Source organism: Triplophysa rosa, linkage group LG5 (assembly GCF_024868665.1).
Source record: "Triplophysa rosa linkage group LG5, Trosa_1v2, whole genome shotgun sequence".
In the NCBI taxonomy this organism is placed as follows: Eukaryota; Metazoa; Chordata; class Actinopteri; order Cypriniformes; family Nemacheilidae; genus Triplophysa; species Triplophysa rosa.
Genome location: NC_079894.1, coordinates 25,682,819 through 25,710,449, shown reverse-complemented (window position 1 = coordinate 25,710,449; position 27,631 = coordinate 25,682,819). Strand labels below are relative to the sequence as shown.

The window sequence follows — 27,631 nt, the reverse complement described above, 5'->3', positions numbered from 1 at the left end:
GGACACCTTTTATAAGAGTGGTAGCGATATATTCTTAAGAACGACGTAGTGATACGAAGGTTTCGGGAAACCCAGCCCAGGTATAAATGCCCTCCGAAACACTTTCGAGACAGATTTAAATCCTGTCTGTCAAACCACATTAGGTGGTGGTTTAGGACGCATTCCAGACGAAACTGGACAAGTGTAAATGCAGTTTATCAGCGCTTTACTCCTCCTCAAGTACTCCTCCTCTCAGCTCAAGTTCGTTGTTTTAAGTATACTGTATACACGATGATCACGCTCACAATGGAAGAAATGCGGACGCGACACTCATGCGTTGTGACGTTCTCGTTTTTCCCGAGATGAAGTTCAGTGTAGACGAAGCTCAGCAAAGATGAACAGATGATAGCATAAATGAAGCTAATAGCATAGCTACTGCAAGAGAATTTTAGTGCTTGATATAGTTTATAATTTTCATAAGCTAACAGTTCATGATTGCTTTTCATCGGCAGACACCACAGGAGCGCATCACTTCGGCAAGTAGGAGAAAACGGTGCGACGTGCGTTTTTCCTGTGTTCTTTTATATGGGGTTCCATTTGTGCCAAAAAAGTTTCGACTGCTTTATGCCTTGTACTATACATTTATCTTTGTCTACGGTCATTGCCTACTTGTTCAGGTAAATCAGTATATATTGACGTGTATGTTGTCTCTTGACGTCGTCTTAATTTGTCATCCTTTGTCTTTTCTATTGTCATCCTTATTGTCATTTTGTTCTGTCATCTTTACGGTTGTCCTGTTCTGTTGTCTTTACTCTCGACTGTATATAATAATAATAATAATAATTCATTACATTTATATAGCGCTTTTCTGCCTGGGCACTCAAAGCGCATTTACATGGAAAGGGGGAATCTCCTCCACCACCACCAATGTGCAGCATCCACCTGGATGATGCGACGGCAGCCATATTGCACCAGAACACCCACCACACACCAGCTTATTGGTGGAGAAGAGACAGTTTTTTAACCAAGCCAATTGGTATACATGGGGATGATTAGGAGGCCATGATGTTTAGAGGCGAATGGGCAAATTTGGCCAGGATATCGGGATACACCCCAACTCTTAATCGAAGGACATCCTGGGATTTTTAATGACCACAGAGAGTCAGGACCTCGGTTTAACTTCTCATCCGAAGGACGGTGCTTTTTGACAGTAGAGTTTCCCGTCACTATACTGGGGCATTAGGACCCACACAGACCACAGGGTGAGCACCCCCTGCTGGCCTCACTAACACCTCTTCCAGCAACCTAGTTTTCCCAGCAGGTCTCCCATCCAGGTATTGACCACGCTCAGCCCTGCTTAGCTCCAGTGGGAAACCAGTCTTGGGCTATAGGGTGATATGGCTGCGGGTAGGGCTGTGCCGATAAACGATATCATATCGAATCGTGATAGAATGTATTTCAAAAACGATGATAAGCTATTGGCATTTTGACTTGATATGGATTAATCTTACAGTCTAACAGAACGCAGAAATAAACGCAACAACAGTCAGTCAGCGTGCAGCTTTTATTTTGCGCGTCAAAGTACAAAGTCCATTTCATACTGCACTTGTCAAAGAAAACTCAACATGAGGAGGAAAACATGACTGGAAGCGGAAACAAAGGTGAAACTAACCTCGAGTTGTCATCATGCGGTTTATCAAGTGTCTTATTTTTTTTTTGCAATCGCCGGTTAAACAAAACAAACTTGAGGTGCAATTGCAAGTTACTTCGAAACTCAAGCACAAACGTTTTTGTATCCATCGTTAACAATATCTGCTAACATGAGCTGGTGCATATGAAACAAACCAGCGCTGCCCTGTACAGATCAGAGATGTAATGAAGTGAGTTTGTGTGCACATTAAAATATTGAACCTTGTATGTAAGATGCCTGCATGATTAAAGAAATGTACTACAGTTTATGTGAGATGTCTTTTTGATAGACTAAGGTTCACTGAATGCATTGAATGAATCCCACTACTCGAGCCAGACATTATTGCAGCGTTATGTATGTGCGCAGGTGCTGAGCCAATAGCGTTCGAATGTACACAGTAATGGAGTCCTTTCATTGGTTGAATGTACTGAATGAACACCTCCCTTTACTTAACGAGTCAATTGAATCAAAATGAGACTGAATGAACTGGTACATGTTGTTTATGGCCTAATATCCTCTGTGTTGCAACAGTGCATTCATTTAGTTGAATTTTAACTGGTTAAAGGTTAACTTTTGTTAATAAACTGTATTTAAAATAGATTCTTTTAAATACAGTTTTTTAATTAAATATATATCGAAATAAATATCGTTATCGATCAATATAGAAAAAAACTATCGAGTTTACTTTTTTGCCATATCGCCCAGCCCTAGCTGCGGGCGACATACTGTATACAGAAGACATATACAGATGACCTGGAGGACAACATATACAGATGAAATGGAGGACGGCATATACAGGCGACATGGAGGACGACACATACAGGTGACATGGAGGACGACATACTGTATACAGATGACATGGAGGAAGACAGGGAGGACGACAGGGAGGAAGACATGTTGGACAACATAGACGGACGACTACAGAACAGGACAACCGTAAAGATGACAGAACAAAATAACAATAAGGATGACAGTAGAAAGACAGAGAAAAGGACAGCAGGATGACAAATTAAGACGACAACATATACTGACTTACCTGAACAAGTAGGCAATGACCGTAGACAAAGACAATGTATAGTACAAGGCATAAAGCAGTCAACACTTTTTTGGCATAGATGGAACCCCATACTTTTAGACGTGACATGTAAACGGCAGACTGAAGAATGAGTTAATACTGAATAATGTTTTTGCATTTTGCGTGGGAATAGAATATATGATTCATATCATGCTTATAAAGCTAAGTGTAAATGGAACAGTTTTAAAAAGACTTAAAGCTATCCGATCAGAGGACGCATAAAGTGACCAGGTGTACAAAGGCCTTTCGTATGTCTTTCGTTTATGTACACACAATGATGTGCAAGTGAACATGAATGAACTTTGAAATTACCGCGCTCTGATGGCAAATTATTACGCAAGACATCTGTAAATGCCAACCCCAGAACACACTTTGTTTTAAACAACGCCAACATCAACCAAATGTACGGAGGTATGTTTAATAGCTTTACTGTAAATTAAAAAAACATTTAAACACAAAGTAAAAATGTGTATTTTTAGGCTTTCTATTTGTACAATGCATAGGCCAAACTAAAAAAACGTTATTAACCGGTATTTTTTGTAAACCATTTTTGGAACAAAATACTTCAGAAGAAACACAAAAACAGAAACGTTAAAATGCTGATTCTGCTCGGAGTGGAACGAATGATTTATTTTTTCATTTTGAAGCCCAGAATGCAAACAACACTGTCTATAAAAAACACTACAAAATTACACACACCTCAGCAAGCAAATACACAGGTGCTTTGTGTACTAAAACTCAACATTAAAATACATTCGCTTTGGAATATCAATGACTGAAAATGTGTGAATTCTTGGGGAAAATTGTGACAAATTTTTCTATGCTGTGTATACATTATATATCATGCATATCGGTGTGTATTAAGATTATATTTCAAGCATGGTTGAGTATAGATTCTATATTAAGCATAAGTGTGTAGCCTATATAAATAGTATATCAACCATAGCTGTGTGTATAAAGATTATATATCAGCCATAGCTGTGTATGTATAGATTCTAAATCAACCATAGCTGTGCCTATACAGATTCTATATCATGCATGTGTATATAGATTCTGTATCAACCATAGCTCTGTCTGTTTAGATTCTATATCAAACAGGGTTGTGTGTGTTCAGATGCTGTGTGTATAGATTTTATACCAAGTACGCCTATCTATACAGTGCAGACTATATGGTATAGCTGTGTTAGCCAGGTCATTACAACAAATCCTAATTTTATGTCAAGCTGTAATTGTTCTTCAGTATTTGGTGTGAGTATCGAGTTTTTTTTTTTTAATGCTAGCGTGTGCGTGAATCCAATGGATGAGACGACAGTAAATTTAGCCAGGATGGCTATTTCCACACCCGCGAGCCAATCCCAGGTGTTAACCCACGTGATGCTAGATAAAGCAAGTCGCATTAGTGCTAATCCCAGCCTGATCTTTAGAGTGTGTTCCTGACCCCCCTTCTGTCAACCAGACACAGTTTACCTGCCCATATGATGGACCAAACCAGTATAAGCCCCCCACGCAGACTGCTAATGTTTTAATGACAGCCGTCTTTAGGTGCTCACACTTTATCTATATATATATGACTTTACTTTTAGCATATGCATTTGATTGCATTTTAACCAGAAATAGAAAATATATTATTAGCGGTACAATCTATGAACAAAATCTTGTACCTCAGTAACAGTCCATTTGATAATACAGTAATGCTTGCAATAAATATTTGTGTATTAAATATCCATGTGGTAACATCTATTTTTGGAAAACCCAGTAAATTGAATGCTTTACTTATTTAGTGCTTAATGGACACAAACCAAAAGATAAGATCATTACTGCAAAAACAGCCCAAAAGCAATATTACAACTCTCTGGATAAGCCAGATTCATTTTAAAATATTTACTAATGCTCGGAAACTATAAAGAACGACTCAAGTAGAGTTTAAAACAGGCATTTAATTACAAGGTCTTCCTTGACTAATGCCACACCCCTTCTGCATGGTCCCTTTGTTCTCTGTTTAACATGTAAATAAGGTCAAGTCGTTCTTCCCATTAATAGCCCTACAAATATATATCTGCTGCTATAGCAAAATACCGGCTGTCACGCTTCTACAGTACCTTTGCACGCCACAGCATCCGGCCCTACATCACACCCTAATTACATTTAATGATGTGGTAAACACTAATATTTGTTACAGAGCGGGGCACTGGACTGGCAGAACAACTAAAGCTGGCATCAATAGCTGCCGTGATGCCAAATGACACAATGTCTGTTTATTCTGAAATATTCCATCCTGTCATACTGCACATTAAGGAAACGCACGCTTCTCAAAGTATCTGTCACAGTTCATAAGACAGACGACATGATAATATGGAATTTCTTGCTAAACAATCTGTCTAATTTTTTTTTCAGAAGCTGAATTATAATTAAAGACAAAAACAGTTTGGTACTAACATTCTTAAGAAATATCTAATAAATAAGGGTAAGTGAATGTAAATACGCAGATTTTGGGGGGGAAAACTATCACCAATTTATTCGTATTTTTGTTATTTAACTTTTTTATTTTAATACTGTAAAAATTCTTTGAAGAATTAAAAGTAAATGTCATTAATTCATTAGATTCACTGAAATCATTCAGGAATGCTGTAAATGACTCTTTATGAATGAGCCACTGATTAGTTGATTCACCCAATTGATTCGCTCAAGAAACGTATTCATTTAGAAACGAAACCATGCTTTGAGAAACCATGTTCCTCAGAGACACTTCTCCTGAGGCTTTCTAGGTAATTTTTCATTGAAAAGTTAGGAAAACAGACAATGTTGTCTATCAAATATATCTTAAAATGAATTTCTTATTTAATTAACTGTTGTATAAAATCAACATGACATGTGCACTCGTAGTTTTCTGGACAAAAATAGCAATGCTATGATATTGCACTTGTGTAACAAAAGCTCATTCAGGGTCATTTTTGCACAGATATCTTTAATTTTAGGTTCTTTCTGACAGTATTCTGTATGTTATATCACGCAGTAAGTTGTTACCAGCATCATATTTGTCACCAGTCAACTGTATGAAATGTAAGATGACCTACTTGGGCGGGGTGGGTGCGTTAAATGCGTTAAAAATGTGTAATCACGTTAATGTTCCATAACACGTTCATTATAATTGACGCAGATAATGCACAGTCCTAGTAAAACTGATACAGCACAAGAATTTAAGTAAAAAGGAGAACTTAGCATTAATGGGAAATCTCATTATTATTGATCATAATCCTAACCCCTAACCTAAGTATAACATTAATCTTACATTATCCACTTCAAACACCTTAGCAACACACTAAAACCATTCAGATCACAATATCAACCTCATTGAATTATAGCATCCTGGCAACAACCCACAACATCCTAATATAATTTTGCATGAGGCAAGCATCACTCACATATATTTAGGAAAGATAATAGTAATATTTTTTGCTGTCTTGTAAGATGTGTATTACTGTACGTGCTTCATAACACCCGTCCAATCCGATCAGTGGAGTTCAAAATAAATAAATCAAAATGAAGAGGTAGACCTAACACTTAATACACCAATCAATCATCACTGACGTCATAATATAACAACTATCCATCATTCATCACACGAGCTGCAACTGTCAAACTCAGTAGTGAGTATAAAACACGTTTCATAATCCACACGGGTGGCAGCTATTCACCTCGACAGGGCAATAAATCAAACGTCTGTCTCTGAAAACTCAAATCGCTGTTTGATTATTAGTCCACTGATTACACGAATGACACATCAGAAGTGTTAATGGATACAGGCCTTCACAAACCGCAGCAGTATCAGGAAAGCTTATTGCTATAACTGTGTGCTCCTATATATCTGAACGCATTTGGCTGTCTGAATTTCAGTGGGTTTCCAATAAAAATAGCTGAAAGCTTAACAAGTCAAGGTAAGGAAGAACTTTTTCTTAGACTTCTGATGATTTTATGAGTTGGTCCAGCAATGTGCAGAAAACCCTATGTCGTAACATCTAAAGCAGGCGAAGAAGTACAAAAAAATGTGATGTGCATTAAGTGGCCTATTCAAGAATAAAGCAATGAAAACTACCCATAAACCCACAGTTTAACCCTCAATTATATAGTATTATAAAACGGTCAGTTCTGGTCCTTGATTGTGATTGGCTGAGCCGAGTTCTAAGCCGTTATAAAATCCCCCAATTTATAACGGCTGACTACCTTACATAGCCTAAATATCACTTTATTTACTTTATTTTATGAAACCTTGCTACGCATATGGAATAACTCCACTTCGCATCGTGCCACAACGCCCTTAGCTGTTATAAAATGCACTGTAACCCACTGCTTCTTGGGGCTTATTGCTTTATTATAAAAGAAACAAATGTTCAATAAGTAATTAAATGTATTAACAAAAAAATCCCAATAAAACTACTTTCAACAACTAATAATATTAATTCTCCTAACTTTATAACTACCACATTAATACAAAAAACTGATGCGATGCTTATTGCTCTATTGCTTATTTTACAAGGGCTATTATAAAATAGACGCTGTAAGCAATGTTATCTTCTGGTTTCATCCATCAATTAAAATAATTAAATAAGTCGAATGAGGTAATGCAACTTTCATTATAATTAATTATCCAACGACAGACATTACCTCATTATGAATGTAGAAAACATTTCAGCTGCATTTCAGGAAAACCTCACTATACTGTCATAATGATACAATGTTTTATAAGGATTTTGGCCAGGACAGCAGGACGTTCAGTGAGATGTGCCAAATCTGATTTGTTTTTGTGGTGAAACTGTGTGAGAGATAATATAGCATCCAAAACACACAGCAGAGGAGATAGCCTACATACTCTGAAACACATCTAAAAATATCACAATTTCCAATAGCTCGATAAACTCATCAAGAAACTGAATATTAAATCTATTTTATAATTAGTTAAAGACAATGTACTCCCTTTATAGAGATGAACATTGATCTCACCGATATATAAGGGTGTTTGCCTGTAAAATGAGGTGGGAAATGAATCCAGGTCACTTTTAAGATCTTTATCCATTATTAGATTATGCCATTACTTTCATAACATGCATGAATTTTTCCACCAAAATCTTTTATATTTACATTATTCTTGATGATGGTTATTTTTTAATGAGTAAATACAATCAATGTATTAATTTGAATACGCTAACCACAACCTTTAAACACAGTTTCAAAGCCACACTGTTTAGGATGTTTTAGTGACTTACCCAGCAAGCTGACGTGGTAGGGATCGCCACCCGATCTACAGTTTGATTGACGGATGTCGCAGCCTCTTGATGACCGAATTCACGTCTACTCATCTACTGGATAAAAGTCAGACTTAAAAAAAATTGTTGCGTTTGTATGAGCTCGTTGGACACTGGTGTGCGCCGGGTTGCTGTTTTTGACACAGCGCTGTTAAATACTTAAATAAACAATGGTGCAAACAAGCGTCTCGTGTGCATTTCGGGTTAAATAACGTGTTTTCTTAATGTGACAACTAAAAACCAACAGACTGATGAAAATGTGGGACATTTTGAAAATGCTGTGCGGTACAAGGTGGTCACCCTAGTCCCACATGACCCATTAAGACCAGTCTGGCAAAACATTTCTAGCACCCTGTCTGTTTTTGTCCTTAGACGTTACCCATCAGCCATTTCCTGACCCGTGCAAGAGTTTTCCCCCTCATTTCCCACTGTGTAAAACAGTAGCGACTGATAAAAAATGGAATCAGGAAAAAATGCTTAAATGCAAAAACAACACGAGAAGAAATTCATCAGAGGTGAAAAACGTGGGCTATTGAGAGGGTGAAAGAAAAATATGTTCACATGTCCTGTGTATAACACAACATTTGCATGAACCCAGTATGACGTATTGTATTTGTAAGTGTGAGCCGAGTGCATCGTCACACCCCTAATATGAAATAATAATGAAATATCTTTATAAAGCTTTCAATGACCAATAATAGCCCACTAATCTCAACTTCTGCATCAGCATGGAAAAAATGCAGAAAATTTCCGTCGATTGCGTCCAGGCCTGCATATTAGTGAGCGATTACCTGTTTTCTGTTAACTCCGCCCCTTCATGTCAAGAGTGATGGAGGTCTGTTTACCATTACAAATATGCTCCCATTGACTGGAACATCTCAGCACACAAAGCTTCCCCCTCAGGAAATATAAGACTAATCGTTTGGACTTGCTTGTGTACATTGATGTCAGGTCTCCACCCAGGCGGATGTTCCACACCTTCATAAAGATGACGGTTCAATTAGGAAGAGACGACAATACGTAGAAGCGTTCGCACCCTGAGAGAGAGAACCTCAATGCATTCATATTGCGCAAACACGCCAATCTTTAACGGTTTCGCACAGACAGTAATTCTTTAGCTTGTATTGTACTATACTTAAGAGTATTAGGCCACGCAGAGGTCCATGCGCTCTGCCAAGTATGCCAAGTATGCTATTTAGACCACAGAAAGTACAGTCTGCCCGTAAGCTCATAAGTGCATATCATTTGCACGCTTCAATTTTTAAAGAATAGTTCCTCCAAACACGAAAGACGCTGAGCTGGTATGCTTACACAACAAATGTGGACAGCCAAAGGACACAAAAACACAATCATAGTGTATACTGTACGACCCCTGGGTATAATTCTTTGTGTGAGGTAGAAATCCAAAAGTCCAACACTGGAACTTTTTATGAAACTTTTATGTTTTTTAACATAAAAGTTTTTTCTTGGCTGTTTGACCAATCTAACACATTTGTTGTGCAGAAAGTAGAAATTCAAACTAGGGCTGTCGCGATTATGAAATTTGGCTGAGGATTAATTGTCTAATAAATCATTGCGATTATGACTATTAATTGTCTGTTTTAGAGCTTTGACTTTTAATTCTCATACATTTTTTATTCAGCTTTAAAACGACCATATTGTTCTGAATATAAAGACTATGTTCTTTTTCTTAGAAAAAATTGGGTAATCATACTTAAAGGCGGGGTGTCCGATTTCTCTTAGCCGTTGTTGATGTTCAAATCACCAAAACAAACACACCCCATTACCTTCATGTGTCGCTTTCGTCAGCGCTCGGCTCGGCTAATGTCCGTCCTGTGCACCTTACTGCTGATCGGCTACAAGGTTGTTTTGGATCTCGGCCCGACTCAGCTGTCTGAAGCGTAATTCGGAAATCGGTTACCCCGCCTTTAAGGTTTAGGCTTTTACCTGTCAATAATACAACCGCCAAATACTTGTAAATTAAGTAAATTGATCAGGAGTGAATTGAAGCCACCATTAAAATGCTGTCAGTCATAGAAACGCTTCTAGTCTGTTTTTTTCTCACTTGCAAGACTACAATAAAAGTTTACTTCTATGTTAATGAGGTTTTGGTAGACTGGTTTTCACATTGAAATAATATGAAATTGTACTGCAAGTTATTTTTATGGTATATGCTTTAGTTTTTTTTTTTAAGTGATTGTGTTGTGGTGGTACATTTTACAAGTATTACCATGCTTTAGTTACAATATATACAATAAAATATGCAATATGCAGATACACTACAGCTCCCCCTAGTGTCTTCTATAGAGATGTGCAGTAATTGCGATGATCTGAAACCATCGCGATGAGGTCAAACAATCGCAATGGGACGATTATTTAATAATCGTGACAATTCAAACCTTCTTATTTTGTGTTTCTAAAAAAAATACACAAGGGTTCAGAACAATGAGGGCGAGTAAATGATGGCTAAACTTCAAAACTTCAGAACTCTTGTTCAGTTCACTAGAAGCTTTCAATTAATGTGAAGGAATCTTTCACACTGTGATAAAATCTCTGGAAAAGCCGTATTTAAAATAAACATCCACAAGTTTCCATCTAAGACCTGTTTGCTACGCTGCATAGTTAAATAAACATGCATACCTGAACATCCAAAAACATTCACTCACCGTTTTTACAGATCACCAACTAATGCCGTTCAATACATTTATACTACTGATAAAGTGATGCTCATGTCAGTTCTTTTAAGAAAAATCACACAACCGAAATAAGATTATTTTACCTCTACAATCTACATTCATTTTACACCTCCAGACTCTTCATGTGTTTCAACAATTACGCTCTTATTTGTTTCTGTTTTAATTTCTTCTAGAAATTTTAGAGACTTATATGAAACACAACTGAGAACTCTCGGAGCAATAAAATGTTCTGTATTTAGCATACTCTGGGTCAGGGGCGTTGCTAGACCTAAAGCTCTACTGGGGCACAGGCCCTATGACTTTTTCTATCACTTTTTTCTTAAAAACCAAGAAGTATGCAACACGTTGCACTATACACACTTTCCTTGCTTAAACCACTATTTCTATAGTGCAACAATACTGGGGAAGGTAAACATTATGTATTTAAAAATATTTAAGTATCTTCAACATAGTTAACATAAACTTTATTAACATGGTTGCATGCACTGTATGGAAATAATTAAATTTTTTCGTGCACATCTGCATTCATTCTACATTACACAATGATAACAATCCATAATTACAACTTTTCAAGAATTTACAATTAGCCTACAATGTTTCAAGAAACCAGTCATCTAATAGCTACAACTAATATAAAGAGCATATTTTATCTTAAAAAACAATATTTTAAAACAATATTCCAAACAGTTTCATTTTTTTGAACCAACTGTACTGCATTAAACTGTACTGCCTATAATAGCATATGTGACCCTGGATCACAAAACCAGTCTTAAGTAGCACGGGAACATTTTTAGTAAAAGACAAAAATACATTGTGTGGGTCAAAATTATCGATTTTTCTTTTATGCCAAAAATCATTAGGATATTAAGTAAAGATCATGTTCCATGAAGATATTTTGTAAATTTCCTACCTTAAATATATAAAAACTTTATTTTTGTGAGTGGATGGTCTGCCACAGTGCCCCTGATTAACAACTTCAAAGGCAATTTTCTCAATATTTTGATTTTTTTTGCGCTCTCAGATTCCAGAGTTTTAAACGGTTGTATCTCAGCCAGATATTGTCCTATTCTAACAACTCATATATCTATAGAAAGTTTATTTATTCAGCTTTCAGATTATGTAAAAATTTTGAAAAATTGACCCATAAGACTGGTTTTGTTGTCCAGGGTCACATATAGATATCTCAGTTCTCTCAAATTTCATTTCTGAAAATACAGAACACAAATGTTTTTCTAAGCAACAATGCAATTTTACAGACTTGACAAAGGTTTTCCTGAGACATTTTCCTCTAATGTCTAAGACCTGACTGTGTGCACGCTGCGTGCTGCAGTTTTTGTAAGGAAACATGGATTTCTGCGCGAAAGTGCGGCACGATTTTGTATTTTCGGACTGCGTCGCTTTTACAAGCGTGAATTAGGTTACTACCAGTGTTGGGTTACTCTGAAAAAGTAATTAATTACTAGTTACTAATTACATATTCAATAGTGTAATTAGATTACTGTACAAAATACTCTCTCCAAAAAGTATTTAGTTACTTATTACTAATTACTTTCTATATCCTATATCAACCTTGATTAGTTAAGTGATTCAAGGATAGACATGAAACGGCTCTTTTAATTCATTCAAATAAATAATATTAAACTGCATAAAGTAGTTTTAACTGACTAAAGTATTACAAATGTGAGAATCATACATTAAAGCAGGGATTTTAAGGTTAGACTTTGAATTTTGATGTCAATTCCACCATTGCACACACATGTGTTACACAGAGTATTTAGTTTAATTACATCAAAAGTAAAAGGGGTCTAGCGACGCCCCTGCTCTGGGTCATATTTTTGTTTATTCCACTTTATTTTATCATGGTTTTCAAGTGTTAGAATTAAGTTATGTGCCAAAACACTGTATGGTCTTGCGATCTTTTAAGTCGACAACAAAAGATTTGGACATTGTTTTCTTTTCATTTTAACAGCAGACGTGTACAGCTATGAGCCATTTCATCAGTCAGAAACTACTATTTTGATCATTTGTTTGTTGTTTTTCAGAGTTTCAATGCTCCACGCTGTAAGATGAGGGCATGGAAAGAGGTCGCCCTCACCTTTATCCTATTGGGTGCCTCGTTTTTCCTCTTGCTTATGAGAACCACATTACCCAACGGGCATTCCTACCCAAAGACCTTAGGGCTTTCATCATCTTTACCTCCACCAGCCATAACATTCCATTCTTCATCATCATCATCAAGCTCAGCGAGGAAGCCAGCACCACGACGGCCTGTCAGAGCTACTGAGGACATGAGCTCTATTCTCTCCGAGTGTAAGACAAACACATTTTTCTGTTTACTTAGCGGCAGCGCTGGCATGGATCAGGTAGTGTCAGAGCGGACTGACGGCAGGATTTAATGTCTTTCTACAGTCGCTGGTGTGTTTATACTCCACATCTCAACAGCCTTTATCACACGAACAAACTAAAGTCTTTCAACTTCATAGTCGGGGTTTTTGATGTGCTGAAAAGTGTTTTTGTTATGATAAAGAACAGCGAGAGACAGATTTAACATGTTCCATCACATAAGTTCACTCATAAGGGTTACGTTTGAGGAATGTTTAAAGTTGCACTAAGAGTTGCGATTGAATACCAAAGCAAAACAAACATTACTGGGTAGAATAGAATAGAATAGAATAGAATAGAATAGAATGAGCTTTATTGGCCAAGTATGTTTCACATACGAGGAATTTGTTATAGTGACAGAAGCTCCACAGTGCAACAGAAAGACAGCAACAGGACAGAACACAGATGATAAAAAAAATAATAATAATAATATACAATAATATAGAAATAGGCAATGTACAAAACAGCAAAAACACAATATACAATATAGACAATTATGTATGTACAGGTCTGATATGTGCAAATTTGGTGAATAATTAATGTAAAATAGAGTTATGTGTTCCGCGTTTAATGTCAAGTGTTCATAAAATGGATTGCCTGAGGTAAGAAACTGTTCCTGTGTCTGGTCGTTCTGGTGCTCAGTGTTCTGTAGCATCGACCAGACTAAAAGGGAGTAACAGTTGAAAAGGGGAGTGTGCTGGGTGTGAGGGGTCCAGAGTGATTTTACCAGCCCTTTTGCTCATTCTGGATGAGTACAGTTCTTGGAGAGTGGGGATGGTTGTGCAATGATACGCTCAGCAGTCTGGACTACCCTCCGTAGTCTTCTGAGATCAGATTTGGTAGCTGAGCTGAACCAGACAGTTATAGAAGTGCAGAGGATGGATTCGATGATGGCAGAGTAGAACTGTCTCAGCAACTCCTGTGGCAGGTTGAACTTCCTCAGCTGGCGAAGGAAGTACAGCCTCTGCTGGGCCTTTTTAACAATAGAGTCAATGTGAGTGTCCCACTTCAGATCCTGAGAAATTGTGGTGCCCAGGAATCTGAATGACTCCACTGCAGTCACAGTGCTGTTCATGATGGTGAGTTTGGGGAGAACAGGGGGCTTTCCCCTGAAGTCCATGATCATCTCCACAGATTTAAGCGTGTTAAGTTCCAGGTTGTTAAGACTGCACCAGACAGCCAGCTTCTTGTAATTTACATTACAAAAAAACCTGAGGCACACAAGAAACCAGAATATCATCACTTGGGGTTGAATGACAGCAGACTAAAAACAGAAATACCTTAGCAACTGCATGGCAACCGACCGCAACACTAGAAACTGAAAAACAAGACACTTGAAAGCTGCGTCTCAATTCGAAGGCTGCGCCCTCCGGAGGTCGCATTTGTCTGGGGCATACGTCATCGAGGTTTATTATTTTGGGTTTTATTTCAGAGAAGCAACCGTTACATTTCAAGGTAAGAATGAAACTGCAATGATAACGTCTGAAATGAGACAACCTCGATGACGTCGACAAATGCGACCTCCTGAGAATGTAGCCTTCAAACCGAGACGCAGCTCGTGGCTGCTTCTCAATACCAAGTTCGCAGAGTCCGGACTTGCGTCCTTCCAAGATCTGTATGAAGATATTTCAGTAGCAAAACTTGAGAGCATGTTGATTTTAATTTGTGAACTTGTAAAGTAAGTATTTGTAGCCTACCTGTATACTAAAATGTACACTCACACCCCCAATGTGAATTTGTGACAATTTTTCTGCAACTTCAAATTCAGAAGACAGATTTGTGAGTTTTGTCCATGAGTGCAAATCTCAACATTCAACTTCAGTTTTTTATTTTACAAGTTTTCACATTGGGGCTTTGAGTGTACATTTTAGTGTACAGGTACAAATACTTTACAAGTTTACAAATTAAAATCTACATGCTCTCAAGTTTTGCTACTGAAATATCTTCATAGATCGGACGTGGCAAGTTCGACTCAGAAGAATGAACTCCCGAAGACGCAAGGAGGCAAGTCCAGTTATTTTACAAATGGAACAGCAGCGTACTTGATAGCGCAGCTCAGCACCTCATGCTTCAATCAGCGTCATTGTATATCTTTTCGTTTTTTATTTTTAATGTACATATTAAATGTAATTAGCAAAACGTGTGTAATACGATATTATACAGCTGCCTCTTTTGTATTTTAAAACTATTAAACATTAATATGTGGTTCAGGCAATATTTGCCTACTCTGATTATATTAATTTCGTTTGAAATAAAATTGAATATCAAACAACGGACTCTTCTCCTTTCAATTCAAATAAAAAAGCGGGAAAGACGGTGGTGGGAAAGTGTTGGACGTTACGAGGAAATATTAGACACAGAAAAAAAGGAAAGTGAAATAAGTAAATGAATCAATCAATCAAAATGGAACCATTACAACAACGCTATAGGCCCTTTTCACAATGACGTCACTTCCGCCTTTTCACAAAGCAGTGTATCATAACATCCGTCTTGCAACAAACAAGAAGAAGAAGAACTTCCGTTTTGCCGTCGCGCTGGAATTTAACAACAGTGAAAAAAAACTGACAGAACACGTATTCAAGTACTTATCCTAGCACCTTCGCTAACACAAAAAGGAAACAAAACACTTACCTTCATAATCAAACAGGTACTGTTCAACGAAGAATTTGTATCCTTTCTCTAGCTTTGATCTTGTCGTTAGCAAAAATTTGTCTGAAAGACGTTTGTGACAAGCAGAGGGCCGTGAGGGAACTGCGCCGCATCTCTCTCGTCCCGCTCTGCTTGTCACAACGTTGTACATCATCTAGCTGTATTTGTGGCAGATGTGCAACGGACTTGGTAAACTCCATTCTGAGGTGCTAGCGGAAGTAACTTCTTCTTGAGTTTTACTGGCAGTTGGCAAACCAGCTTATAGGTGCATTACCGCCACCTTATGAACTGGAGTGCTAGCGGAAGTAATGATACACTGCTTCACGGCAGAACAGAAGATGCGTGACGTCATGTGAAAAGTGCATATTGGCAGCAGTATATTTCAGGAGCACTTGCCGAGGTAAGGCTGGCCTCGGCAGATAAATAAGCACTGATTACCCGGGATCTCCCACCTCCGAAATCGTCTGAAGAAATTTTCCAATAGTGGCTAACCTTATAATTCAATGCCAGATTTGAAGTCTAAACATCTATATTCTCGCCTCAAAAACTACATTTCGTGACATAATAACAATAGTATTTCCAAATGTATTACTTACAGTTGTGCTTTCTCTCTTCCGCCATTACGGAACATCAGTTGGAGCGAACTGAATTTTGGGTTATGGCCCGTATCAAGTCTGCACAAGTCACCTCCCTATGCAACCTCGATAAAAGGGGCGGAGCAAGAACACATCCAGGGATTTGAACTGTACCTAGATGTGAACTTTGATTTGGAACAGTACTTAGGCTGCTTCTGATGACGTTTCACAAGTCCACAAGGACACAAGTACAGACAAGGATGCATACTGAGAAACGGCCCGTGTGTCTTGAAATGTGCAGCTTTGTATGATGAAACAGGAAGTTAGGGAGGGACATATTGAGTGACTCCTCCCTCTTTTAAAATAGCCAATATTGTTTTGTTTGCCTCACAGCCTGATGGTTAGCAGAAATACCAACACAATCTTACAGCAAAAACGTAACTATTTTACTAGGTGGCTAATTTTGGCCAATTGATATGAATTCTTATGACCTTTACCAAAAAATTTTTTTGGTAAAGGTCTGTTTTAGTGGATAATCTGTAAATTTTGAATGCTTGTATCTTCTAAATGTTATCAATGTTTGAGGCACAATAGTTTATAGATCATAGTTTATATAACAAATTCATACTGAAAGCCAAAAAAACTTTTATTTTGATTTCATGGGGACTTTAAACAAACTTAGCACACCTTAGCGACTGTGAAACTAGCTTTGCATAGATATTTGCCGAGGCATTAATATTTATCCCTGTTCTTCTCTAGACACGAAGAAATGGTTACATAAACAGTTTGTACATATTGTAAATAAACTTAAGCATTTTTCCAAAACGTAGCTAAGTAGCTGAGAGTTGTAAACACTGTACCGCAAAGAAAAGCAGAGCAGCTCTCGTCTTACATAAAACACACTTGAAAGGTCAGAGAAAAAATGCTTAAAAACCATCTTAAGCATGGATGTGATCTTGATCAGCACAACTGTGACTCTTGCTGGAGAAAGGGCAGGGTGACCACTTCACAGTTGTTTTAATAGCTTTAAAGAGAAATCATGTCTTCATTTCCCATAAGGACAACAAATAATAAATAGGATCTTTTTAAAAATGGAAGTGATTATTCCAGACCACAATCAGATTAAATTAATTATCTTCTGGGAACGGAACAGTAGAGATTTCAACAACATTTCTCATAACAATCTTTCCAAGACAGAATTAGTCATTTTTCGTGGTACTGTAATTCTACAGATTTATAGACCTTAAAGAGACAGTTCACCCAAAAATGAAAATTCTGTCATCATTTACTCACCCTCATGTCATTCCAAATCTGAGTTTTTTTCTTCTGAAGAACACAAAAGAAGATATTTTAAACACTGAGCCTCATTGACTTCCATTGTATGAACACAAAACCAAAATATCTTCTTTTGTGTTCTACAATCATACAGGTTCTGAATGACATAGGAATGGTTGACGATATCTTTTCTCTAACAGTGAAATGCTTATGAAATAAACTCTCAGATCAGCGCTGGAGATGGAGTTCATGTGTTCTTGTCCTCATACAGTGAGATGCGACAAATGCACGAGCGTCACACGCGTGTAGTAATATGTTAAACAGCTCGTTCACATTCACGCAAAACAAGCAGATGACATATTTAAAAAGTCGGATCGTGCCTCCGCTATTCCGTCCCTGTTTCCACATCATGGAAACTCGGTGCCGCAGGAAAACAAGTTTCAAAAGCAAAAACAACTAAAATAGCGGTGCATCATTGATTTACACCACACAAAAACAAGCATCGCGACAAACACACCTCACACAAACAAGTGGCTCTGTCTAAATCACGTGCAAAACTGTATCACACGAGTGCTACAATGGCAAATGTATTTATTTAACATGTATGTCACACCGTACAGCCTTGATATACAATATATTTTTTAAAGATTTACTCTATGTCTATTGCTCTATGTTTATTGCTCTATGTAGACATGTCTCATTTGCATCCATTTTTATTCATTCAATACAATTTTAGAAAATCGTTGATGAAGTTGATACTTAAATTATAACTAAGATCAAGTATTATATCTGTGTGTATAAAGTATGTTTTCGGCCTAAGTCATATTTTTCTTTGTGTTTTTCTCCCCCAGTCTCCCTCCTCTTCCAAAGCTTCACTGAGGGTGAACTTCAGAAGATGATCGCAACCCTGGTGGACAGAAAGGAAAGAGGAATGGGAACCGAGTCTGGCCGCAGGACCAAGCGAGCGAGGAAAGGCCCGAAGCCGTGTTCTCTTCACGAGATTGAGCTGACCGTGAGTGAGTTGGGTCTCGGTTACGAGAGCGACGAGACCGTGCGCTTCAGGTACTGCAGCGGCAAGTGCACACACGAGCGACGCAACTACGACTTTGTGATGGAGCACATGCAGTTAAACAACGGCTCCAGCGAGAAAGGCCGTCGAGGACGGGACAATGGAAAAAAAGACAAGGCGCGGTACACTCCTTGCTGTCGACCTATAAAGTTTGAGAAGAAAATGTCATTCTTTGATAACAAGGACAGATTCTACACCATTCAGAACGTATCTGCGAGAGCGTGTGGTTGCGTATGACATTTCGGTAACTATAAAAGTTCAGGAAGTGTGCTTGTACGTTACAATGGCAACAGCGGATATTTAAGGTCTTGCGGCTGCGCAGAATTCCTCTGTAACTATTGGAGCCTCGGAAAATGTTACCGCACATGGAACCAAAACGAAGGGCAAATTGCAGTTTTTACAAACACTAAAAGGGGTCTGGTATGCCAACATGGAACAAATAAAATCTACAGAAAGCATGCCCTTTAAAACAGAAGACAGAAACAAGGCCTAAAGCCATTGGTAACGGTGGAAATCTAACAGTAAATGTTATTCAGTGGGCATTGATGAGCACCACAGCGCATTGGACGCTGGTTTAATACTAAACTAAAATATGGCAAAGTCACTTTTTAACCAACAACGGATTATTGGTTTAATTTGATGGGACCGAAAGCTGGCGGGGGACTTCTCTTGCCTTCCACTGGAAACTTTCACAAACAAGTACAGATAAAATAGTACTTAACCAAAGATAGAATTATATACGTATATATACACACATGTTAGAAAGCTACAGAGCTCCATTTTGTAATAAATCCAAGCTGAATACTGAAGTATGAAGTGCAGCACAGCTGTAAAAACTACCTCATTTCTTACTTTCCTATTGTTTGCTTTCTTACAAATGTACATGCAAGGAATCTAGCTCTACCGCACCCACTATCTGGATTACACTAGTGAGAAACATGAATCACAGGATTTTTTCTAGAAGTGTCTCAGGATAACTATTTTATAAAGCAAAGCAACCTTATCACATTAAGCATACATAACCACTGAAACAATCCCTGAAATGTGTTTTTAAAGTCTTGCCAAACATGTCAAAACAAACGTTCCTTTCAATTACTGTAAACCGCTTCTACTGTACCTACATCTTTACGTGCACAACAGAAAAATACACAACTTTAAACTCCAGTTAAACTGAGCTTCCTAAAACCCAGTTTTCCCATTACCCCAATCATGCTTATGTTTAAAAAATCCAGATTAAAAGCAAAATCACACATTTATTATCCTTTAAGTAAAATCATTTTAACCCCTTTTCCTTTTCTTTCATTTTTAACATAGACGTTTGTTAATTGGCCTTTGTAGTCACTTAAGGTTTTTAAGATCTTACATTGTTCTTTATAGATGAAACTTGAGTTTTCAGTGTGTTGGTTTCTGGAATTTTTAAGCACATCAGGGGTAAATCTCACAAAAGCGCCCGCATTTTAGTTATGTTATTATAATTTAGAAAAACTAAAATGATTGAAACATTTCTGTTTATTGAAATGAAATAAAATTTCGGCCCACATATTATTAGAAAAACTTGAACTAAAGGAAATGTTGCCTTAGCGATAAACTGAACCAAGTTTAGGTTGAGCCACTAAAAGTATTCACTGAAAATAAATACAAACTAAAAAAAATGTAATCTTTATAGCAGCATAAAAATGAACAAATAAAAAATAGAAGTGCAAAAGAACATAACAAAACTGCTAAAAACTCAAATATAAGACAATTCAAAATATTAGTAAAACTACAGTAACTCAATAGAACAAAGATTTGTCAAGACATCTTGCACCTCACTACTCTAATGCAAAAGAAAAAAAACATTCCTCGTCAGCTAACCAGTTATCATGCAGATAACATTGTAATAATCTAAAAAGATTTTTAAATCGACAGTAAACTGTTCAGACATCCAGGATTAAGTGTCAATTTTAGCCCTTTTCATTTTGGAAGCATGTTGTTAAAATGTATCCCTGTGTTTAAATTCCAGCTCATTTCCTTTGGATTTGTACACAACACACAGTCTTAACTGTACAAAGTGTTAATTCCTGTCAGAATCACGCAATTCTTTCCAAGACAAACTCGTATAGTCTGAGTTGAATGAGCCAGAACGGTCAATCTGATTTTAAATATAAATACGATAGTTTAGATAACCATGCTGTTCATTCTCATAGAAAGGTCTAATTGTATAACTGAGGTACTTAAGAACAAAACTACAAATGAGATTAGAGTCATGCCACTATCCATCGAGTCCTAAACACTAATAGAATTACTGTAAAAGCTAAAGAAGCATACAGTCATTTAACATGGGTCAATTCCATTTCAGTTCAATAGTACATTAACATAATTTGGTTTGTCCTAAATGCATCTAAATTGTAAAATCGATCAACCGAGTGACAATGAAATTGACCCAATATTATCGCACTGTCAAGCGTAAACGAATAAATCTCGGCCTGTGGAAATTCGAACTTGTAGACTAAGACTTCAATCTGTCTTCAATTTGTTTTTGGAAATTTAAGGCACCTAGCCAACAGCGGAGCCCTAGTAAGTGTCTTAGCTTGCTAACTGGATATAGAACGTGATCGCTCACTTCAAACAGACACAATCAGTATTGACATAGCGCAATAAAATTGTGACAAGCCTTTTCGTTGAAGAACAAAAGCACTGAAAAATAAAAGCGACTTAAGACAAGCAATTAAAACACATTTCGACACGCAGACAACGGTTCCAAAGTTTGTGTCCCCCTCCTGAAATGTAAAAATTAGACATGGGGTTAAGTGACAATTTTTTCTGAGGTGGTGTAAAGGACTTGTGTAAACATATAAGTATTGCGTCAGTATTATGTGAATGAAAGTTTGTGTGCATGTGCGTGTGTGTGTTTCCCATGTCAGCTTTTAACGGTCCGTGACGTCCAGCTTTGGCGATGTTGGATTTTTCACGCCAACAGCAGAAATGTCGATGCAATGCATCTGTGTTGTGGATAAACGGTATTTATTGCAAAATGCTCTTTTCATTTATATTTAGATATTTCAGTTGCGAGGGAGACAGAAACTTATTTATTATGTCACACTTGTGCCAAATGGAATTTCTAAAGTCTGAATAAACATACCCAGCTTAAAACAAAATGCTGCTTGTTTGTCTTTCCTGAGTTTCTAAATTCTCTTTCCTGTTTACGCTCAAGCACCAGATGTGTCGAGCGCTGATTCACAATGTCGGGACACAAACAGAAGAACTCAATTCTGATGGGAAAAAACTTGGGTGAGCTTGCTTACGAAGCTTTAGGGTGATGTAAGGACTAGACAGTCATTTGGCAGTCAAACAAAAAGATAAATGAAGATGCACCTGTGCACTAAAAATATTAAAAGCAATACAAATATTTTGTTGTTTTATAGTGGACCTAATTTAGCTTTCCTACGGAGCCCTTTTAGGGACATGGGGTGGAAAAAGTATGAAAGGGAAGAGAAAAATATTTTTTAAAGCTTTTGCGTTCTCTCGCAAACATTTGCGCTATCTCGCAAAACTTTTGCATTCTCTCGCAAACATATTTGCGTTATCTCGCAAAACATTCAAAAGTCCTGTTGTCCCGCTCCGTACATTAACAATGGAGCGGTTCAGAGTAGATTCCCGGACCAATAACTTGTGAGCTAAACGTTGTTATAACACAAATAACACATAATTCCTTAGAAAATGATCTACAACCTAGTCTTCCTCAAAACGAGAATATAAATTGATCTCTATATGAGCAGGCGACATGGATTTGTGGAAAATTAAGTTAAAATTCATTGTTTACGTTACATAGAATGAGGTGTCATTTGTGTTATAAGAACGTTTAGCTCACGAGTTATTGGTCCGGGAATCTGCGACTATAGACCAATGCTTATGTACAGAGCTAGTCTTAAATTCTGCCAGCAGGACATTAAACATGAAGTGTTTGTCAGAACTCTCAAAATGTTTTGCGATATAATGCAAATGTGTTTGCGAGGGAACGCAAAAGTTTTGCGAGGGAACGCAAATATGTTTGCGAGAGAACGCAAAAGTTTTGCAAGATAACGCAAACATGTTTGCAAGAGAACGCAAAAGTTTTGCGAGGGAACGCAATGTTTTGCGAGATGACACAAAACCTTTAAAAATATATTTTCTCTTCCCTCTCATATTTTTTCCACCCCATGTCGCTAAAGGGGCTCCGTATTTCCTGCCAATTATCAACAAAAAAAAACTCTTCAATGTTTTTTTTTCGACACAAGGTGATTACGATTATAAAATTCACAATATTGGATTTCACAAGTATTAACACAATATTAATACAGTTAAATGCGGATCACTTGTGTGAAGTCGAGGGGTTTTAGTTGAAAGAAATAAACATATACCTCTAGCTTGAAGGTCCGACGTCTGTTGCGTCAATCAAGTGGCAAAACTTTCTCCATGAAGACAAAACAACTCTGGGGATGGACACGAGAAGATTTCCAAGTCACTGAATATCTCTTGAAGTACAGTTAAATTAGTTATTAAGAAATTGAAAGAGTATGGCACAGCTGCAGATCTACCAAGAACAAGCTGTCCTCAAAACCGGAGTGACCAACCAGACCACCAAGAGATCTCCTCGGTGGTCCCTTGACGAGGCCAATGAAATTCTGATGGAGTTACGAAGACAAAATCCTCAGTGTTAAGACCAAAATCATTGCAAAAACAATGCAAAGAATCAAAAGAAACAAGTCTTTACTTCTCCTCAGCTATGAATCCTTCTTCATCTCCTTGACGGCACATCCCAGTTCTGTGTCCTAACAATACAGAAACTTTTGAAACAGTATAAGTGTCATATATGGTAAACATGATGTGTCATGCACCATTACACAACATGTTTTTCAAAATTTTAGTCTCATTTAAAGTAAGAGAGACACATACTCTGTGTATTCTTTGCCCATGTTAGGAGATCAGAGAGACTAAACGGAGCCTTTGGGCCATCTGACTAAATGTTATGTCCGGTGTAAACCAAACACCATGGCTCACGAGAAGCACACGATGCCCACTGTGAGGTATGCAACAGCAGCGTCGTGTTGTGGATGCTTTCCTGAAAGATTAATGAGGGTAGAGGGTAACATGAATGAAGAAAAACACAAGGAAGGAAAACCTGCAAAACACCTGTGAGATTTGTTTTCCCAGTCCCATACAGGAATGTCTTACACAGTGTTAAATTCACACTCCACAGCCAATAGAGACTTTATAGGTGGTCTTAAAAAGGCAAAATCTCAATGCAGTCTAACTCAAGAGTTAAAATAAGAGAAAACTGTCCAGATGTGTACAGTTAATACAGAAATATCTACACAGACGCAGCCAAAGGTGTATCTATTAAATACTGACCTGCCTTGCGCTAGTGTTTAATAATGTTTTTCTTTAACAGCAATGAATATTTTTCTGATTTGTGTTAAGAAAGGCATATTAAATCCTCTGAGAATAATGCTGTAGAACAATAAAACATACGGTAACTACTTTTTTCTTTATTAGAAACACCTGTATGGATTTTACCATTATGTAGTTAACTGAAATGCTCAGCAGTCAGGCCAATAGCCAGAAAAGGGGCCATTTAAACTTCCAAAAATACTGCATTTTGTTTTAGCAACATTGTACTTGCATCAATAAAATACTTTAATATTTTTTATTTAACGTGAAGTTTTCTTCAGTCATACAATTGTATCAGAAACATAATATCCCCATGAGTTAAAACATGGACGTAGTGTCCGTGACGTCACCTGTGAAGAGCAATTTTGAAGCCCAAAATGGGCGGAACCGGGTGGTGCCATCTTAGCAGCACATCACTGCGCTTCACTCCCAGATAATAAAAAATGGGCAAAAAGGCGGGACGTGGGGGGAGCTGAGGTGCCTGGTTAGTGAAACCACCTGTCACTCAAGTGGCCACGCCCTTAATTATGCAGAATTTTAAGCTTAATATAATTTCAACGGATGTGTTATATAAAAAAATCACCCCCTCTCAGTTGTCATGAAGGGCAAAATTAGCTATATAGACCAAAATATTTTTTTGTACCAGGGTGTAAACATGTTTTCTCTGCTATAAAGTTGGGCATTTTAACATGTGGCTGAATGAGATTCTGCTCTGTTTTGTAGCCAGTCTCTAGCGGCCAGATGATAAATTGCAGTTTAAGTCACTTCCGTGTTGGTTTCCGAGAGAGATCGTGAGCATAATAAACATTTATGCATAACACATTTTTTGTGACATTATTGTTGACTGTATTGGCCGAACCGATGAAACTGCAAACTGTATTATAAACACTGCAAAATAAAATAATGATGTTGGTGATTAAATGTTTTCACGCATTTAAAATATTGCGCACTGATTGTTATAGTTTCTATAAATACGTTCAACAGATATCAACAAATGAGTCATTAGATCAGATGGGTTTCTTTCATGTATTATCCATCTCAGAAAAAGTCACCTGTCCCATTTGATCAGGTGTCTTCCAAGCTTCCATCACAGATCAAATGTACACATTTTCGGACAAATTTTACGTGCCTCATGGTCTTGGTTATTCACAAGTCCAACAAACTGTCTGAATGATTTGTTTGCCTGAACTGGATCAAAAGACCATGTCCAGGTTTCATGTCTTCTGGAAACCGCCTCAGTTTGATGGATGGACTCAGTGCCCATAGCAGCTGTGGTAATGAGCGACCTGTCAACAAGTTAAACTCTGTGATGCCAATGGATGTGATCAGTTTGTTTGAAATATACAGCCAACTCCCAATAGAGTCCACAATGATACGGCATCTAAGACACGGAATGCAGAGGACATCTGCGTTAAAGAGAAAGTTCACTAAAAATACAAATCTATCATTATTTATTCACCGTCATGTCATTCAAAACCTGTATGTGACTCTTTCTTCAAAGCAACACAAAAGAAGATATTTTGAGAAATGTCTAGGTGGTTTTGCGTCCATGTTGGAAGTCAATGTTGTTAGGTTACTAATGTTCTTCAAAATATCCTTTTATGTGTGATATGACGAGTGAGTAAATTATGAAATTATTTTCTTTTTTTGATTGAATTATTCCTTTAACTACTGTACAGGGTTTATCATTGAGCCCTGCACCATCGACAGCATTTTTGCCATTGCTTGTAGTAAAATCCACACTAAAGATTTAAGAAAATGACTGACGAGAAACAACATATGAAGCTGTTTAAAAATGGAGCTGTATCACGAAATATCTGAAGCTGTCTGATGTTAGGATGTTTCTCTTAAAAATGTCCTATGATCTTGTTGAGGAATGCTTCCACAGACCTCTTGTCACATTCCAAGTTGTCGCTCACATAGTGTATGACTCTTTGACCTTCATCAGACCACACAACGGATGGGAATGCGGTGATCTGTGTCTGATGACAGCGTGCAGACTGGATCTGATCTTATTGGGCAGCTGGAGTTTTTAGCGTAGTCTACTCGCAGCATCAGTTCTCTTATCGCATCGTGGTTGCCCATTTTGACCAGAAATAGTCAAAGTGAGAAACAGGTGACCAGAGGTATAAAAAAACTCACTGGCTAACATCAACTGAAGTGTTTCTGGGTTATAAACTACAGTTTTAATAAAATCCTGAGTGCTTTCAAAAGCTCTGTACTGACATAGTACACACAAAAATCACAGACTTGAGTTAGATCTCTCATGCTGTAAGTGTTGCAGAAGCGTTTCATTCCCATGGAACTCACAAACGAATAAATTAAAAGGTATAGACTGAATACACTGTAAATCGCTTTGGATAAAATGCGCCTGCCAAATGCATACATGCGAATGATTGTTACAGATGATCTATAGCTGAGCATTTTTATTTGCCAATAACAGATTTCAGATGTTCAATTTTGACACAGAGATACAATGGACATTTCCATATGCTGTTTTAAATTCTTTTATTCATCCCATAATCCACTTTCCACATCTGCTGCTTGCTTTGAAATATCACCTGGGGCTGGATTCACGAAAATGTTCTTAGGACAAAATATAAGATTGTTCTTAAGATAAATTATAGGAAGCTTGTAAGAATGTTCCTTCTTAAGAAGTTCTCAAATATTTTCTTATGAACATCTTAATTTTTTCATAAGAATGAAATTACATATGCTTTATAAATCAATCTTGAGAAAAGTTTTTTCGGTAATACAAAACATTCCTAATATGTTTCTTAAATTTGCATTTAAGAAAAAAGTATGTCATGTAAGATGACTTTTCTTCTTAAGAATTGTTTTGTGAATCCGCCCCTGGTTCTTAGAAACCTGTGACACATTGCTAGTGAATCACATTTTTCTGAGGTGAACAAGATTTCTGTACTGTCGGCACCTAAGGATGCATTTCAAATTAAACAGGACACACATTTCGTAATTTTCAGGTGGAAACTTTGCATCTCCGTAATATTTCGTAATTTTTTCATAAATATTTACGATTGGTCACTGTAGCAATGTTCGTATAAAAGGAGGAAGGACGCGGGAACCGGCGAACATTAAATAAACTTTTTAATACAATAAACAAACAACAAAACCAAAGTAAAAGGCCGGCAGCCACCTCACGGTCGACTGCCGGCTACACAAACATAACTAAAACACATAATGTCCAGGCCTGGTCCTCTCTCGTCGTACCTTCCTGTCGCCCCTCCTCTTATGCTTCCGGAGCTCCTCCGTGAGAGATGCGAGACCTGTGTAATGCACAGCTGACACTCATTATCACTGGCGCCACCGGCCTCGCGTCTTTCCCTCACGGCTCTTGTCCCGCCTCCCTCATCACAGTCACCCTTCATGTTTGTCTGCTGGTTAATATTTAATCAATGAAAAGCATTAAAGTAACAATATGGAACATTCCCTCATGTGGTTGATAAGCGCGATTGTCTGTTAGTGTTGTAAATACTTTCGCTGCATAAGCATCCTCGTGGGCAGCGCAATACAC

General features: G+C 37.5%; 1 protein-coding gene across 1 annotated transcript in view; it reads left to right on the top strand.

Annotated features, from left to right (window-relative positions):
• Positions 1-21,810, top strand: part of LOC130554632 (neurturin) — a 29,205-nt gene extending 7,395 nt beyond the window's left edge. The window contains exons 3-4 of the mRNA XM_057334411.1: positions 12,783-13,050; positions 18,473-21,810. Of these exons, the coding sequence (XP_057190394.1) occupies positions 12,807-13,050; positions 18,473-18,927 (699 nt within the window). The 5' untranslated portion in view covers positions 12,783-12,806 and the 3' untranslated portion in view covers positions 18,928-21,810. The remainder of the gene's footprint in view (positions 1-12,782; positions 13,051-18,472) is intronic.
• The last annotated feature ends 5,821 nt before the right edge of the window (positions 21,811-27,631 follow it).